General features: G+C 34.6%; 2 protein-coding genes across 3 annotated transcripts in view; one reads left to right on the top strand and one right to left on the bottom strand.

Moving 5' to 3' along the window:
• LOC148950997 (DDB1- and CUL4-associated factor 10 homolog) overlaps positions 1-11,261 on the top strand; it is a 69,987-nt gene extending 58,726 nt beyond the window's left edge. For both annotated transcript variants that reach the window (XM_089090086.1, XM_089090087.1), the window contains exons 6-7: positions 5,933-6,142; positions 9,726-11,261. In XM_089090086.1, the coding sequence (XP_088946212.1) occupies positions 5,933-6,142; positions 9,726-10,913 (1,398 nt within the window). In that variant the 3' untranslated portion in view covers positions 10,914-11,261. The remainder of the gene's footprint in view (positions 1-5,932; positions 6,143-9,725) is intronic.
• A 7,299-nt stretch (positions 11,262-18,560) lies between these two features.
• LOC148950996 (general transcription factor II-I repeat domain-containing protein 2-like) lies at positions 18,561-19,136 on the bottom strand. The gene has a single exon (XM_089090976.1). The coding sequence runs from the start codon at positions 19,134-19,136 to the stop codon at positions 18,561-18,563; it is 576 nt and encodes a 191-aa protein (XP_088947102.1).
• Between the last annotated feature and the right edge of the window lie 320 nt (positions 19,137-19,456).

The following is a 19,456-nucleotide window of genomic DNA, read 5'->3' as shown; positions in this document are numbered from 1 at the left end:
CCTTTTTGCCTCCCGGCTGAGAGATCGTGTCGAAATTTCTAGCCGAAATTAGAAATTCTAACTCTCTAAGTAATTAAAGGCAGACATTCAGAAAAGGTCTGTCCATTAATTAAAATAAAACCTTTAACGAGAGAGAGAACTTGGGCTGGGAAGGAGAAATTGCAGAGAAGGAGAGAGAGAGGGAAGAACGCAAGTTGAAAATCAAGAGAAAAAGGTGAGATTGAGAAACGGGAGAAAATTTTACGAACACAAACGACAGCAATCAAATTTAATATAATGAATAAAAATAGGGAGGGGGGATATCTTAAAAAATGGAAGAAAAACTTCGAAAGAACGGTTTATATTGACATGGTCTGGGATGAAACTTCATAATGATTTAGAAGAGGAAATTCTGAAATTTAAAAACCGAGAAACTGACCTTAATGCAATTATAATCGAGAAACCGAAGGATAAATTTCTGTACATGTACCTTCTATATTGTGCTGGTGTTTCTGAAAATGAAGTTCAGTGGCAGTATTAAGAGATTAAATTGAATAAATAAAAACTTTAGGAGATACTTTAAGTATAATGGCGTCCAGTACGCCTTGAAATCCATGATGCAAAAGTGAGCTGTGCCTTGCAGGTTGCGTGAATTACCGGTGTTCCTGTTTCCCGAGCACGAGTAAGTTTGTGCAAGTCGAGGATGGAACCCGTTCCCTTGATTGAAGGCTGGACAACACCGCTTTTAATTGTGTACAAAGTATTAAGGGACTTTGGCAAGCCCCGCGCCAGGTAAAGAATTGTCTGTTTAAGAGTACAAAGAAATCGTATCTACAAGAGTCAGAGGACATAAAAGTAGAAGAAATAGATCGAGTATCAGCTGAGGACCTTCAACACTTAATCACACTTTGGAAACCATGCGTAAAAACAGCAAGCCTGCTACAACCTGCAAAAGTGCAAGCCTGTATAAATAATATACCAGCTGAACTTTGGGCTAGATATTACTCCCAGATTTTCAGCTCCAACTATACATTGCTAGAAAATGAGTCGAAACGACCCTACGTGAAAAATTATAGTTCTTACGTAGGCAAAGGAACAATTTCATAATTTCGAAAAATATGGTTATTGAAGCCATTTCTATACTAAAACACCCATATATACGACAAAGATAAGCGCAAGTGGTTTCCTCGTTACCTAGGTGTTACACGGTTCAAATTTGAGACACACCTGTCGTCCTAACTATAATCAGATTGTGAGTAACATTTGTGCAGGATATGCTAAACTTGGTTGTTTGAAGTACGGTTTTAACAGGTGTTAACTGGTTAGTTGGTATTCCTCTGTGGCTCTATCACTTGTTTTGTGTCCATCCCCTCTGTGGGATTGGCTGAGTGCAACTGATGAGCAGAATAGAGATCGATATTTTGTATGTATATTAAATTCCTTCGAAGGTACCCCTGTATCGCACTAATTAGCCTTGTTACATAGATTTGGTGTACCCGATCCAGGAGATGTTAAAGCCGAGAGAGCCAAGAAGTTGCAGTTCATGAAAAAGCGCTTGAGTTTCCGAGTCTCTTACGACATATGTTATCATCAAAAGTTGATGTTGTCTACATTTGTGTGAAGTGTACTCCTTCTGTATATATTTATAGTTCCATTTTTCTTTTGTTATATTCATACTGTGATTTTTTGTTTTGTTTTAATACGAGGGTCTTTCGGATACTAACCTCTGATCTGTTAAAAATATATAGAAAGAATGTATCTCAATACATCTTCTCTTCTTTCTAGCATAGTTACATTACATATTGAGGCTATAATTGAATCTCTCTATTATCTTAGCAATTCAGTCAGCATAAAAATCTGCTACCCAGGGATTGAATCAGCCAGTGACTTTATCTTTCAGCTCCTCCCCATCAAAGTACAGAACCGTTGCTGCTGAACCAGGGGTGAAACCTGGAGTAATTACGTCAATCCTGATAAAAAAAAACAGTCAGATGGGGGCCAAGATAAATCTGTTTGAAAAACCCAAAACTCCGTGCAATCGGTTTTGGGATGCTAAAGGGATGGTGCCGGTCAAGTCATGGAACGAGGGGCAACGATTGCCAAGGTTGTGTACTGTGAAACGTTTAAAAATTGAGAACGGCCATTCGAAATGAACGCCGTTTTATGCTGGTCTCGGATACTATATTTTTGCATGGCAAAGCTCGACCTCTCACTGTTCAGGGTACCAAGGATCTTTTGGGACAGTTCAAATAAGATATCTGTAATCATTCACGTTTTAGCCTAAATTTACAGCAATTATTCGTATATTCGAAAATGTAGCTTGGACCTCGGCATTTTTTGGTGATGATGAAGAACTGAAAGATAAGTCATAGGTGGAAGATTTTATGCAGATGAAGTATCTTGCTGCAGATGTATGATAAGTACTTGAATGGGTCTCGCCGTACAAAAAATTAAATTAAAAAAAAGTGTTTTTAACTGAAAGTAAGGAGTGACATTAAAACTTAAAACGAACACAAATTATTCCATATATGAAAGGGGCTGTCCCCTCCTCAACGCCTCGCTCTTTACGCTAAAGTTTGACTCTTTCTCATAACTCTACTTTTTGAAACAATAAAACATTTAGCGTAAAGAGCAAGGTGTTGAGGATGGGACAACCCTTTTCATATATGGAATAATTTATGTTCGTTTTAATTTTTAATGTCACCCCTTACTTACAGTTAAAAAAAAACTTCTTTTTTTTAATGTAATTTTTTAACGTTTTTCAACTAATGCAGGTTCGAATTTGTCTCACCGTGCATAAAAAATTAAGACAAAAGTTGCATATTGATTATGTCAGATTCAGTCCGTCTATGAAGGGTTGCCCCCTCAATACCTTGCTCTTTACGCTAAAGCTTTTAACACTTTTAAAAAGGCTTTCTATTCTAACTAAACGACCCCCGTGTTTCAGCAGCCGCTCTTTAGTAATTAGGACAAACATTCGAACTTTAGCCTAAAGGGCAAGATTTTGAACAGTGGACAATCCTTGATACATGGAATAATTTCTGTTCGTTCTTCAAATAATGCCGGTAAATCTGGTTCACTAGAAATATACCCTTCCCTCTCACGGACAACTCCTTTGTGGAAATTTCATACAACGTAAAGTGCATCCCCCTTCAAATTCCCTCCAGACAGTTTCATCCTCACTGAGAATCCCCCTCCTTGTAAAATTGCTTGCAGGCGATTCAGCCTGAAAAGTTCTCCTTAGCATTCTTTCATTTGAATAAGACTTTAATCTCTAATCGGTTTCTTGATCACTCCAGAAATGGCCCCGCCCCTTTCGTGGAAATTATTTCCCGGAAATCGAAACACGCGGGAAAAAGCCCCTGGATAATTCTTTCGGAACATCTCCGCATGAAAAATTTTGGAAAGTAACTTCAAAACAATTAAAAAGAATTCCATATTGCGGTCCTGTAAAAAACCTCGTGTACACAATATTTCCAGGAGAATTCAGTTCCCCGGAGAGTCACTCCCCAGGAATTATTATTCCCGTAAAAATCCACCCCCAAGCACAGCCCCCCCCCCCAAAAAAAATGTCTGTATACTTCCCAATAACAAATACTATACGTAAACAATGGGCGAATTTCATAACTTATAGGCCTCTCCTCACGGGCTGTGGGGGGGGGGGGTATTTTAAACTTAGGCATGATTATTTGATCTTCAACCATACTGAACAAAATGGGTATCTCAAAATTTTTATCAGATGTTTTTGGGGGGAAAGTGGGGATGGGAGGGGGCGCAGTTGCGCTCCAACCTTTTTGGTCAGTTAAAAAATGCAGTAGAAATTTTAATTTTCTTTTAAATGCACCCTCTCCCGATATTTTAGGACCATTATGTTGATACAATCACCCCTGGAAAAAAAAATACGCATCCGTGATCTGTCTTCTGGCAAAAGTAGCCAAATTCCACATTTTTGCAGATAAGAGCTTGAAACTATTAACAACATGGTTCTCTGGTACGCTGAATCTGATGGTGCGATTTTCATTAAGATCCCTTTATTTTTAGGGGTCCCCCCCCCTTATTTCAAAAATCAGGTAAATTTACTCAGGCTCTTAACTTTTGATGGGTAATACTAAACTTGATAAACCTTATATATTTGGAATCAGCATAATAAGCTGTTTCCTTTGATGTATCTATTAATATTAAAATTCCGTTTTTTAGAATTTCAGTTACTATTGAGTGGAGTCGTTCCTTACTTACAGTTCATTACCACGAATTGTTTAAAAGAGAATGGATATAACAAAAAAAAAAATGAACCATATTTATATACAGAAAGAATACACTGCACAAACTTAAGGAGGTCCTAGACGGTCAATCATTTAATCAAAAGTTTCCGTCAATCCATTGACGTGTGCTTCAATTAATCTTCAATCGACCCTTCAATCAGCCCTTCAATCTCGACCAAAGCTAATCTAACACCGCTTTTGATCAAAACGTTTGAGTCATTCAAACTTTCTATGACTCACCGTCAACACTTGACTCAAGCGTCAAAGAGGTTCCTAGACGGTCAATCATGCTTTAGTCAATTGACCGACGGAAACTTTTGATCAAAATGGTTGACCGCCTAGGGCCTCCTTTAGACAGCATCATTTCTCGATAACAATGTGTAACGGTACGGTAGAGACTCGGACAGCAACTTGAACACTTTGTAACGTTGTTGTAACTATGTTGGAAAGAAGAACAAAGATGTAGTTTTAACATGTGTATAATACATTCTTTTTTTTTATTGTTATCGGAGGTTGCTTTGGGAACAACACTCGAAGCTAAAAAATTCTAAACTTTTTATATTAGGCAATAAGTGTTACCTTAAAAAGACGTTAAAAATGATGATAGATTATTCTTAAATCCAATAAAAATGATCATTTTGGCATTGTGCCTCAAACGACATAGACCCTTTTTTTCGTTTTCTTGTTTTTTTTTACGAATCAATTTTTTTTCATAATGTCTGGTAACTTAGGCAACGTTGGCCTGGGTTAGAAATATTGAGCAATTAATAGTCAATAGTGTAAGAAAATTAGAATGTCTTCAATCAGAAAATTGCCGAGCGTCCAGATAACGGATATGGTTTCATAATTAGCCAAATTCCGAGTTCCGACGTCAATTCCGATTCTAAGAAAGTCAGTGGTTTCCTTGGCTCTGGTTGGTCGTCACATCAATAATAGTTCTGGTAGGCTTTACCTCTTTTGAAGGCTACTACCTGTTTTGCTTATGATATTTTTAAGGTCTCTAAACCTTCCTTATATAATGAATCAATTAAATATAATCTGACGTGCGAACTAAGTGTCCATACAGCTCGTATTTAACCAATTACAGATAATGAATATTGGAGACAACAGTTACAATTGAAACGAAATGTATGTTAAAAACTGGCCATTTTTTTTTAAATAAGCCTAATAAAAAGAACCTCTTAGCACAAAAATAATAATAAAAGTCCAAATATTTTGGTTTCAAATCTCGAAGCTTTCGTTTTTTTATTTTGTTTCATTTTCCTTTAGTTTTTCTTTTTTCATTTTTGCATAGTGCTTTTTTGGCTTCTTTATGTTTTGTTTAGGCAATTTTTTTTTATTTGGGGGGGGGGGAGGTTCATATTCTGTTGATAAAGGCGCCCGGATGTGAAGCAGAGATATTTGGACTTTTGTTGTTATTTTGTGTTGAAATGTTTTTTTTCTGATTTTTCACTGTCTTATTAAATAAAATCCGTTTAAATATATTCTCGTTTAAATTGTTAATGCGAGGGCAATGTAATCCAAGAAATTATTGAAGACGATAGTTATTTATAAAATAAAACTATTACAAGCTCTATGGTGAACTAATTGGCAGTGTCATTGACTTTGCCGTAAAAAAGAAGGAAAAAACGACATTTTTTAATTGTTATATTTATAATCTCTCTTTTATCTAACCATATTTTCCTTTTTAGCCCAACATGTACCGCTTAATGCAAATTAGTCAAACCCCTATTCCATTTGCATTGACATCAAGTCACCTGTTTACAGCTAAACGGAATCGTGTAGAGCTTATTACTGATTTTCCAGTTGGTAACGATGCCGAAGTTATAAGCTCCCTACAGATCCACCCTCATGGATGGTGTGCTCTCAGTAGAAATACGAGTAGCGATGAGCAGTCAGAGGTAAGTCTATTGTATGGATTTATTAGGCCTGTTTATGTCATTGGGCTCCTCATTAAGCTTGATTATCTGCTGGTAACAATTGTTCCCAAAATTATGCAGTGGTGTTAATTAGGGGAGGGGCGACATGTTCCCCGTGAATTTTTCACCCTTCTCCCGAGATTTTGAAAAATACCTCTTGTCGGGTGTGTTTAATTGAAAAGGGCCTTTTTTTGGCATGTTAATTGATTAAATTAAAAACAGCGACAAACTTGCCCCTTTCTAGATTTGGAAAATACACCCACCCCACCTAAATTCTCGTGAATTAACGCCACTGCAATTGTCTTTGCGCTTTCATGTAGAGAATTGCAACTAGAAATTATTAGTTACTAATATTTAACTAATATGGATAATCATATATAGTTTGCTTGTAAAATTCTCTAATGATCTAGAACGTTGTTAGAGAAACTTTTTTTTTATATATTTTGAGCGCGAAATCGTAAAAAAAATGAACTAGCAAATTTTTTTTAGAAATAGCTCGGCGTGTTTTGTGTTTTGTACTTGTATTGTATTTTATGCTTTTTGGAAGTATGATAGGCAGCTGTAAATATTTGTTCTTCTTCTTCTTATTCTTCTTTGAAACCCGTTGCCACGTGGGAGTCAATGATTTCCTCTCGGCAAGGAATCATTGTTGTATGTATTTTATCGAATTAACGACGCTTCTTGACTACTAAGGTCCTTGCGTCGACCCTGCAGCACACCGCTACAGCCGGGTTCAATCTCGTATTACCAAGCTGAGCTCAAAGCCACTGTGCCACCACTTGACAGATAATCATTATTAATTCCTCAGGTCCGAATTTTTAAATTTTCCGCCGAATTACTACGTCTCTGGGAATTGTTGGTAGCAGTTTTTTTTTATTATTTAAGTATTTTGTCTTCATAACAAAAAGTTGTTGGTAACTATTGGGATGCTGGAGGCTGGTCTATTATTTTGAATAGGTATGTTTATGCTAAAATCTCAGTGCTTTCATAAAAGTATTTTAGAATCCAAGAAATTTAGCCAGTTTGTAATTGTAAGTGTTTTATTTACCAATGGCCTTTCTGACATAAACTGTATTGTCTATAACAAATACAACTAAATGAACCTTTTCATTTCTTTTTACGACATTAGTCTTGCGTCAGACTATTCCTTCTTGGAAGTGATGAAATATAACGAGTTTTTTAAGTAGTTTTCTTTTCGCTTCAAAATACTGCGTTTAGAATAAACCTAGATTCGAGGAGACTACTGCCTTCTCCCTGCTCTTTATGCTAATGTTCGCTCCATCCCCTTTCTCGCCCTCCATATCGATCTGAATACCCAAATATGGAAAATCAAAACTTTCTCTCTTAAAATGTGCTTTCGGGATGTTAGACCCCTTCCCCCCAAAAAAACAACAAACAAACCAAAACCAATGAACCCCTAATTTCTAAATCCCCCTAAATGCTTTTTTGTAAAAGTAATATTTGAAAAATTTCCGTCTATATCCCAATAACAAATGCTATATGTAAGTAATGGACAAAATGCATAACTTACACCCCTTTCCCCAGGGGCTGTTGGGGATCATATTACCACCAGAGGTACAGCTATTACGCCTTTCAACTATGCTTAATCAAATTTCTATCTACAAATTTTGATTGAATCTCTTTGGGGAAAAGGGGGGCGATAGTTGCCCTCCAATCTTTTTGGTCACTTAAAAAGGGCATTAGAACTTTTGATTTCTATTTGAATGAGCCCTCTCTCAATCTTGTAGGACTATTGGATTGATATAATCACCCGCGAAAAAAAAAAAAAAATTAAAACGCATCCGTGATCTTTCGTCTAGCAAAAACTGAAAAATTCTACATTTTTGTAGATAAGAGCTTTAAACCTCTACACTAGGTATCTCTAATATGCCGAATCTGATGGTGAGATTTTTTTTTCAGGCTTGTTGCTTTTGATGGGTAACATGAAACTTAATGAATGTTGTATATTTTGAATCAGCATAAAAAGCCAATTCTTTTGATGTATGAATTGTTTTCAATATTCCGTTTTCTAGAGTTTCGGTTGCTATTGGGCCTAGTCGCTCCTTACGATTCGCTCCAAGTTCGTTACCATGAACTGTTTGATTGTTAGTGAATTAAAATTATGGATCAAAATTCTGTTCAAAAATGAAATATTCTATTATAAAATAATTCTTAGAATAGGCAATATTCTATACATGGGATATGTAATAAGTTAGTTAAATCAACGTCTCAATTGCGTCATTAATTCAAAAACATTAACTTTCAAAACTAGGCAATAGGTGTTACCCTATCAGGAATTCTTACAGGTTCAAAAAATTTGCCAGTAATAATTTCTTTTGGAAATCATCAGTGTTGTGTTCAATCTGACGGAGCAGAGTAGACACTGATTCATTGCTACCCAGAAGAAATATAAAGAAAAACAAACACAGAAACACGGTAGGGTTGGATTACCAACAATAGAGAATAGAGGATACCATGCTCTGAGTACTTGAAGACCAGCTTTGTAAGACGCTGTACCTCCATTTGGAATCGTCTCCTGAGGGATATTATCCCTGAAAATCTGCCTGTTGGTTCCTTTAAAGGAAGTCCAACAGGCACATCTCTACGTTAAAAAATTACTTAATGGTTGGCTATTGGTATATAAGGTCAAAGGGCCGTATTCTGGGAGAGGTTACCCTGTTTGGACCCCCTCCCGCTGAAATTTTGTCTGACTTGTACTATTGTATAAAAAATATATGCAAACAAATGTTTTTTTGTGAAGTTTTACGGTGACCCCCTCCCCCCCCTCCTGAACAAAAATCCTGGATACGGTCTTGTCAGGCCCTGAGTTTCTAGTGACCTGGGGCATAAACAAACTATGTAAAAAAAATGATTCTGCAAATGAGTGAAATTTTGCGGACAATTTTCGACTATTTTGACTTCCTTCATCACAAGGTAGTAATGAATTAGCAATTCTACTGTATGAGGCTGTCATATATGAAGATCTTTCTGAAAGCTCAATTAGCCAAAATTAACTAATTAACCTGATACATTTCAGTGACAAATGGAGACGGAAGATATAACTGGTTTTCTGTATTAAAAAGAAAAGTTGATAATTCAATCGTTTTAGAATCGGGATATTTTTCATGTTTTATATACTGATTGTAATATTTAAAAAAATCCATGTTTTTTTCGTTCGATTAATTGTTCTACCTCTTATTTGACGACTTGAGTTATCGAGGAAGAGGTTTTTCTGTTAGCAAAATATGCAGTCTTGCAAATAGTTCGATGTTTTAAATTTATTTTGAAAGGCTTTAAAACTACTGACCGAATAATGAAAAAAGGAAGAAAAGAAAAATTTTTTTTTTTAAGTAGCTAACAATTTTTATTCCGATCAGTGACAAAGAAAAAAAATAAAATGGAAGAAGAAAACAACTGTAGGAACTTTAAATTTATCGTCCAAAACATAGTGCCAAAAAAGAATTTTGATGGTTTGAAGATTCAAATATTTTCCTTATTATTTCGTTTGTTTTTGCTGTTTTCTGTGCACCTGCACCGAAAGATTTATATTTTCGCTTTCTTTTAGTGGACTTGTGTGCACGACATCCAAACCTTATCAAAGCCTCCCAAGTGTGGAAAGCGAAGCCGAGAATTTGATGATGACGATCAGGATCGATCAAAGCGGTCAGCCCATTCAGCATCAGACATATTTAGAGATACCATCCCTGAACCTGTATTGAGAACTGGACCTGAATTAGGAAGCTCTGTATCCCTCATTGACGAAACTGCAAGTGACAGTGACGAGAATGACATTTTCAGCTCACCTAATGACCTTGAGGATGCTATCGGTAGAATAAATGACGACTCACCTGGCCTTGAAGGATCTTTGGTTATCAGGTATAATGGAGATGAGCGGTCATTTGGTAGTGAATCTAATAGTACTCGGTATAGGTTTACTTTGCATAGCGCTGAAAACGTCTCGAGTCCAGTAAGCCACTCATCACCTAATAATTCTAGAGGTAGTATTCATCTTGAATCCCCAGGTGGATCTGTTTCTGATACAAGTCAGAGAGGTAATCTTTTCGGGCGAGGGTTTCAAGTTCGTATAAGGGCACCTTTAACGTTAGAAGAAAGAGCTGATGGCCCTGTTGAATTTCGTTTAAGGAACTCAGATGACCCTGAACCAACCAGAGATTTGGAAGTTCATTTGCCCAATCTGGAGTATCTTGAGGCACTTCAGGCGATCCGCAGCAGAAGAAGTAGAATCAGAGACGACCGCAGTAGATTCAGTCGCAGACCTAGCCAGCGTCAAATTGAAATGGTAGATTTATCTGGTGCATCAACATCTGCACTTTTTGTTCAAGCTGCAACTAATTTTGCCGCGAGGACAGCCTTGTATCAGCATTCAGTTGAACGTAGACCAAGTCAAAACTACGATCTAGGGATTCACAAAAATGCAACTAGGCTAACGCATTATCTAGAAGAGCCTAATGTTGGCCGTGGATTTATCAAAGAGTTGTGTTTTTCCAACGATGGTCGGGTTGTTGCCTCCCCATTTGGTTATGGTGTGCGATTGCTAGCATTTGATAAGGACTGTTCTGAGATGTCTCACAGCCTAGAGGGCTGGAATCAGTTACCTGTAAAGCTTAGAGAAATTTCTGGCAGTGTTTGTCATACTAATGTGGTTGTTTCCACTCAATTTTCACCTATTCATTGTATGTTAGTTTCTGGATGTTTGAATGGAAAGATTGTCTGGCATCAACCTATTATGTAGACCTCTCTCTTTGCTTAGTTTTTAATTGCTGCGATGTATTCAGTTCCCTGTCTTTGTTTTAATTGTGACATATTTTAAATGCTTTAAAATCGTTAAATTGGAATATAAATGCGAAAACTAATGGGAGGGCAGATGTTCATTGAAGTATACAGTTACATCACTTTTTCAAATTCATTGCAGTTATGTTTTTATCATTATTTTGTCATGTTTTGTTAAATTCTTTTCCTAATTGTCTTTTGGCTTTGGAAAGGGTTTTTGATACTCCCTTTCTGTTTAATTTCGAAGAAAATTTTGTCAGCTCCAGTTTGTATCTTCCTTTAAGAACTTATCCCGGGGGAGGGGCTTGGGGTTTTGACCCGCCCCCCCCCCCAAAAAAAAAAAAAAAAAAAAAAAAACATATTTCGCTGACTCGTAAAAACGTAATAAAAATGCATAAAAGCACATTCTTGATTTTTTTTTTAATTCTTTTTACCCCCTCCCCCCGAACAAAAGTTCTGAACATGGCCTTGCCCTTCTTTCCTTTTTTTTCTTAAAAATGTTTTAATTGTGACATATTTTAATTGTTTTAAAACGGTTAAATGGGAATATAAATTAAAAAAACTGGTGAGAGGAGAAATGCTCGTTGAAGCTACAGTTACATCACTTTTTCTAATTCATTGAATTTAATTTTATTATTATTTTGTCATATTTTATTTCATTTTTTCCTAATTATCTTTTGGCTTTGGAAAGTTTTTGATACTCCCGTTCTGTTTATTTTCCAGCAAAATCTTGTCAGGTCCAGTTTATACCCTTCTTGGTCCGTTTTTTCCGTTTTTTTCTGCTTTCTTTCTTTGTTTTTGTTTTTTTTTTGTTTTTATTCTTCTTAATTTTTTTTTAACTGAGACACATTTTAATTGCTCTAAAACATATTGGTAGGAACATAAATCCAAAGGCTGGCGAGATGGAAAATGGTCGTTGAAGTACACAATTACATCACCTTTTCTAATTCATTATATTTATGCTTATTTTTAACCTTTTTTAGGTGTGAGGTTGTAAGTTTTAGTTATAAATATTTTGTATTAGGTGAAAGTGATTATACTGACTTGAAGGGGGACCTAACAACTATGTAGTGATAACATGAATCGAGGTAGTTACTCAGTGTACATGGTAAACAGTGTATAGATTTTGTATTCCATTGCTATTTCTCGTAGAAAAAAAAAGTTTAATCGACTTGTAAATTTTATTTAAAATGCAGGTAAAAAGACCCTTAACCCCCTAATGATTAAAGTTCTTTTGGTAATTTTTTTACGCCGTTTTGAGCATTAGGAGCGGGGGGGGGGGGGGCTATGGCATTCAGCTCTGTTGCTGACCGAGAGACAAATAATTTTAAATGCGAGACAGAATCAGATAATTGAAAAAAATGTCTTAATGACCTATCTTAAGTAGTAAACATGATTTGACATTTCTATTTTATTTTTGTCATCTTTTTATTCTCAAATCGCTACAAAGTCTCCGTGATTTTACAAGATAAAATCTCTGGCCTGTCTAATATTTTTACTGTTTTGACCATCGGAAATCCATTAAGTAGTCAAAATCGTGTCCGTAAGTGTAAATTATCTTTTTTGGGGGGTGGGGTAGCAAAAATTTTGTTTAATGTTTTATCTCGGTTGGGAGTGAGTATAGTAACCAGCATAAGTCGGAGGGGGGTAGGTAGGAGGTCTGTGTGCGTAATTTAACAGCTGGAGTTAAGTGATATCATGGATAGAAGCAGTAAAATGGTCTAATACTTTAAAAGTCGGGAGAAGGGGTGGGGGCACGAAATTCAGTTGTTTTACTGATCAATAGGAAAAATAATGAACTGGAGGAACAAATGTCAGAAAAAGTATTCGTTATGAGATTTGTTTTTTAAACAGTTTATAATTTGTTTTATTTATTCAGTTTATATACCTTGGTGAAGATTACGATAAAAGTCATTTACAGTTCAGAAATTTTAATTTAGTACTATTTTATTTTTGATGATTACTTTTATTGTTCGTTTGTTATTTTTGTTTTGTTATCAAGTCGCTTTAAAGGCTAACTGATTCGGGTGAAATTGGTAAAATTCATATTATTTTAAATAAATTTCTATTAATAATTAATTAGTAATTTATGATATTTTTATTTTAATTATATATGAAACTCATCAGATAAAAATTTTGGTGTTGTAACATATCACCTTTTTTTTATTAAGTTAATGCACTGCCCTAATAAGAAAAAAAAATGTCTGGAAGAATAGAATTCTATATTTTGGTTCTTATCTATTATTATTTACCATTTCATACTTGTTTTTTTTCTGTCATCTGTGGAGATGAATAATCTATGCGGCTACCAAAATTTTGGCTGAAGTAAAAAATTGCATATTTTTGATGGAACTGGCCTGGGAAAATCCATGGGATAGTCATAACGTTATTCTGCACTATTATTGAGTAGTTGAGCTGTTGCAAACCAGTAGGCGTTATGTTACATGATATACATTTTCGAGAGAGCGGAAAATCTGAACTAAGCTTTTTGGGCTTTGTTTACAGTTATCAAAGAGTAGGTGTTCATTCAAGGAATTTAATTTTTATGGATTCGAAATATAGAAGAAACATTTTGATATCAGAAGATCTATTTTCTGCTATTTCTTCGCATGAGAAAAAGGGAATATAATGTGTTTCGGTGTTCCTTCAAGGAATCTAGTTTTTTAGGGATTCAAGACATAAAAGAAGCATTTTGATATCAAAAGATCAATTTTGTGCTATTTCTTCGCTTGATAAAAAAGGAATATAATGTGTTTCGGAAAAAAAAAACATCTTGAGTACCAAACAATATAACGAAAAATTGTTTTACTTTTGATAGAATTTTTTGAATTCATCTTTATCATCGTCATTTATTTTATACTAAATATAACAAAACACATAAATGAATGTAATAGTAAAAAAACTGGGTCCCCAGATACAAGCTTATGGAGGGTTCAATAAACATTTATAAAACTACAATCTGACAACACACACGAAAATATCTCAATAAATTAAAATAACCTATCATTTTTCAACTGGAAATCGGGTTAAGTGAGTGAAAACTCCCTCAAATAACTTAGAGGGAATAATATTCCCAGTTTTTGAATATCTGGCAACGCCTTCTCAAGGATTGCAGACGATTAGTTGCGTGTTTCCTCTAACAGATACCTTCATAAAATAAAAATACAATATTTTTATATCATCTACCAGCAAGTTTCCCTAAGCCATAAATTTATATGCAAATGGCAAGAAAAATAGAGATTCTCTGTATTGTGTTTTGTATGAAAGAGTTCTTACTTTGGAAGTCATTATAGAAGCCTTTTCTCGTAGGTGACTCACACCCATATGCATGAAAAACGCTTAGTTCCTTCTTCAAATTTTACAGGACGCTAAAAAGAGGTTTTTATACTTTATAGGGAATAGATTTGTCTTTTTTTTTTGGGGGGGGGGGAATATGCCATGGATATATAGTCGTGTTTTGAGCATCAGTTTTCTCGGGTTTAAATGTGGTCAGTCCACTTTTTCAAATTTTCCACGATTGCAAAATAAAATCTTTGAAGATTTCGCTACGACTTTTTGTTTTCCTTCAGGAATTTAAGATATAAAGAAAGATATCTTTAAAAACTACTGTGTAATGCTGAATTAACGTGGTTTTTTGTGTATAAAGGGCCTAAAATTATGTCTGGTATTATTTGAGACGCGTGAACTGAAATACCCCGTAATGAAGTCTGGCTACCTCCCTCTCCCAATCTCTTATGAATAATACACATTTACGTAATTGCGATCAAAGGCAAAAAAAAAAAAACAACAAAGTCTCATGAAAGGGATCTTGTGAACACATTTTTTTCGGGGGGCGGGGGGTGAACATATGATGCTACAGGGATAGATAGCACTGTTTAGAATTGACAGAACATAGATTGCTGAGTGTAGCTTTGCTCAGGGTTGTGCTTAGACCGTTTTTAGGCTAAATACCTCAAAATACATATCCTCTGCCAACCAGAGACGACTCTCACGATTTATCCCCTCTGAGATATCTCTGTGTTGTCCTTACAGAAAATGCTTTTTCTATTTCTTGATCCAGGCTGTCGTTCAAAGATCTCTGGATCCAGGCTTTATTACGAAGACCTCAGATGCTTTTGTTTTTGAAGGAAGTTTTAATAATTTATTGCAATATGTAGGTTAAAGATTCATGACGTATACTGCACCATTAAATGTTTCTTTTTTATTATTCGACTGAGCTTTTTAGTTTGTTTTTTTTTTAATTGGAAAACGCAGTTTTATTTTCGGAGAATACATTTTTTTTTATGTTTCATAAGTTTTGTGTTTCTCGTTTTCTAATCTAAAAATCGTAATTAATTTAACCCTTTCTATTCTTTCCCCACTGACAATTTTCGTAAGAATTGAGTAACATGTTTCTAGCCGGTTGAAATTTGGTGTTGAATGTTTGTTATATGACCTACTGAGATGGTTCTTTCAGTCAACTATTGAAAAGAAAACGCTGTTGGAGACTGTATTGTTGCGGCATTGGAAGTTTATTTTTTGTCACTTTTTTTGTGTTTTCCTTGTGTGCTAACCTGACAGAAATTTGATTTTAATTTCTACTTCGTGTTATTTTTAAAAATTTAATTAACGTAATAATTGGATATAGTTATGTAAAATGCATCCAAACCAGAACTCTAAAAGAAAGAACACTGTGACGAGAGTGATCCCATTAATCTCAAGATAATTTTGCAGTTATTCCTAAAATATTAAAATGCTATGATTTAAAACAACTAATTTTTTTTAAGGTTTTTTTTTTGCTTATTTTGGAATATTGTGCGATGGCAGGGGTTTCTATAAATTCTTGATTTAGGCTTCTCTGGGATATTTGGTTCTTGTAGGATTGGCTCAAGTTTTCCTCATGCAAACCCTAGTAACAAAAAAGATACTACAGTTTTAATTAGGACAGTAGGGTGACCCATCAAAATGACTATCATGCCGCCCAATAAGCCAAAAAAATACGATTTCAGATTAATTCTTAGAAGGGAATTAATTTCTAGCATAATACACAATAGAATCGAATCTTTTCAGAAAAAGGAAATAGATTCTTGTCGCTTAGATAATTTTGTGTTTTTTTAAACTAGGAAGGAATGCCATATTTCTGATAATTTGGTACACCTCCCGGAAACCCTAGACAAAACCTTAAAAGCTTGGAGCCTCGATATACAAACCTAAATGATTGGGACTGTAATCTCCATGACGGGAACGAGTATACGGTTTTGCTGATATCTGCAAATTGGACTTTCTATTTCCCTATTGGGGCTTATTTAGATATTTTAGATATACATAGCGTTTTTAATTTTTGGATTATTTTTTTTTCTGCGAAAACTACTAGTTTTTTGGTAATATTCTGTTTCCTTTTTTTATAATAATTTAAATGGTGTCATATTGCTGAAAATTGGTATTCCTTAGAAAAACTTTCAAAATCGAGGCTTTTACTTGAAACATCTGATGAATGGGGTATCATCCCATTTAATGGGTATAAATATTTGATTTTTTAATTGACATCTTTAAACTGAATTTGCTATTTGTGGTTTATTTGGATTGGATCTTTTTCATAACTGTGAAGTTCAACAACTCTAATGGTTTGTATAACTGCATTGGGAAAAGTACGAAGGTTTTTTTTGTAATGGTTTTAGGTTTATCCGGTGAAAACTCGGTGTTATATGTATATTTTTTTTTCTTCGTACCCTGTTATTTGAAATTTTTGTTTATTTTTTTGCTATTTTTTTTATAGCGGTTTTACGAAGTCTTGTACCATTATGCTTATATTAAAGACGTATTTATAACATAATACTGACTTATATTATTTTTTGAAGAGTTCCTGGTGAGATAAAAGAGTTATGCTAAATAGCGCAAGTTTAGGCTTATGGAGAAGTGCCATCTATCCTATGAACATGTATAAAATCAAATTTTAGTCAATATAGCGGCTAGATCAACTTCTTTTAATTTAAAAATGAAAGAGTGACTCGAATATCTATTTTTGAATGTTGATAATTAATTCATGCTAATGCATTAAATTTGGGAAGCGGCAATGTATATGCAACATCTATATAATTGAACCTCTACATGCATCTGTATTAATGTCTAACCTGTAACTGCCTTATCAAATTTGAAAATAATAACCTCAATACAACCTCATTGTAATTAAAATATCTGCATTTCAATAAAATTGTGGGATAAACCTCTAAATTCTTATTGCTGCATCAAATCTGATAAAAGACAATTCAGGAATGTATGCCCCCGAAGGAACATACGAATGGGACCCTCTCCACCGAAATATGTAATTTTTTAATTCTTGATGATTCTTAAAAATATCAAATAATTTTTTGTTAGAAGTTAAAAACAAAAGTCCTGCATTTTTTTATTAAAAAAAATAAGAAGAAAAATCATGCGTATGTATCTTTCGAAACTGATATGCCATGTATCTCGATATCCAACAATAAAATTAATTACTTAGTCCAGGGGTCTCCAAACTACGGCCCGAGGGCCACATCCGGCCCGCGGACAGATTTTGTCCAGCCCGCGGAGAGCTAGCATACTTGAAAACTCCTTATAGAGAACATATTTTTTATAGCATATTAAATTTAGTTTACTGAAGTATTCTAATTGTATGTTGAATAATTATTAATATGACATCTACATTGATATGGTAATGGGCTAACTACTCATAACATTGTTGTAGGTTTATTGTTATCGTTTTTGTAATAAGTTGGATAAAGAAATACAGAATTGTAATGAGTAAAGACATGTATAATATGCAGACAATTTAACTTCAGTATATAATAACTAACAAATTATTGAAATGAATCCAACTAGCGTTTTATACATTTTAAATAAAAACATAACTTATAACAAGCATAATGAAACATTAAATACTAATGAGATTTTTGTAATTGAGATTTTCCACTGACAATAGTTTGTAGTTCTGGACTAATTTTACTTGTACCAATGGTTAACAGAGATTTAAGATGCTCATCAGTTAATTTAGATTTGTAAACATTTTTTGTGTACCTAATTTTGGAGAAGGTCTTCTCACACAAATAAGTAGTACCAAAAACAGAAAACAGCCCACGAGTATATTTATGCAAATTATCAAGTTGTGTCAGTGAAGACTCTTATAAAATTCGAACAAAGATGAGTTTGGTATTTGTTCTTAATTGTATCACTGCACTGTAGATCAATCATTTCCATGAAGTTCCGGGGCTAGGGTTTCAATGTCAGTATTAAAAGCATTCTGAAAAATCTTGATTTGATTTGCAATGGCATCCACGTCTGAGAAACGAGTATCAAAATTTATTTTAAAAGCACTCGTAGTTTTGATTGCAAAATCGATAGGAAACTCAGTCTCAGTGGTGTGGCTAAATATTTCACATGTTTGAAAACGTGAAAAACATTTACTTCGTAGTTGTAATTGAAACAGCATCAATTTCTTCCGGAATGATTTGATATTAGTGTATAAATCAGGAAGATGCTGTTTTCTCCTTGCAATCTCAAATTCAGTTAGTTCACATGTTTTGTCAAATCAATATAGAATGCTAGCTTTCACAGCGATATGTCGTTTTGTAATTCAGTAAGAGGGCGATGCTTTTCATTCAAAAAAATTTCGATCACTGCTTGAAGTTAAAAAAGCGACGAAAGACTTTCCCACAACTAAGCCAACGTACGGAAGTATGATAAGGTAAGTCATTTTCTCCAATCTCTTCAATAAATTGTCGGAATTGTCAGTGATTAGCCCAAAAAATCGGACAAAATTAACAGTTGTTATGACTGGTTTCAGAACTTCACACATATCCAAACATTTTCCGCACAAAGACTGTGGATCAATGATACAATGTAAGCTCATGTGTTTGCCTCCATCAGTTGTAATACATTTCAAGTTTTTCCATCGAAGGTTCTTTTGATTAATGGCCATTTCAACTCCTTTAAAAATATCTGTAGCAGCAGTTGTGTCATGAATACTATACATATCAAAAAGTTCTTCATGCACTTCATAGCTTTTATCTACTCCTCGAATATAAATCATCACCTGAGCAGTATCTGATACATCTGTTGACTCATCAACGGCCAAAGAAAACCACTCAACATGTCCATTTTTGTCGAACAGTTGAGAGGATGTATTTTTAGCGATGTTTTCTACCCTTCGAGCCACCGTATTTGCTAACATACTGACAGGGTTTAATAAATTCACCTTTTTAGGGTAGATTGTTCGGCTACTGCAATTATGCATTCTTTGATCATTTCTCCATCGGTGAATGATTTTCCATGTTTTGCAATTTAAAGAAGCCACACGAAAGCTGGCACGAGTTGCAGCCTCTTGTCCAGTTTTGAGTTTTGTAAATGAGGATTACTGCCATTCCAATCCTCAATTCATACCTTCAAATTTTTCTGTCCGCAAACTTCCTGTATATTTTGAATAATTTTGAAAATGATTTGTTTCATAATGACCTTTAATGTTATATTCCTTGAGAACGGATATTCTTTCAT

Source organism: Artemia sp. Qi Xiang Cuo, chromosome 6 (assembly GCF_049724085.1).
Source record: "Artemia sp. Qi Xiang Cuo chromosome 6, ASM4972408v1, whole genome shotgun sequence".
In the NCBI taxonomy this organism is placed as follows: domain Eukaryota; kingdom Metazoa; phylum Arthropoda; class Branchiopoda; order Anostraca; family Artemiidae; genus Artemia; species Artemia sp. Qi Xiang Cuo.
The sequence above is the reverse complement of the archived record's forward strand: the minus strand, read 5'-3'. Positions and strand labels throughout refer to the sequence as shown.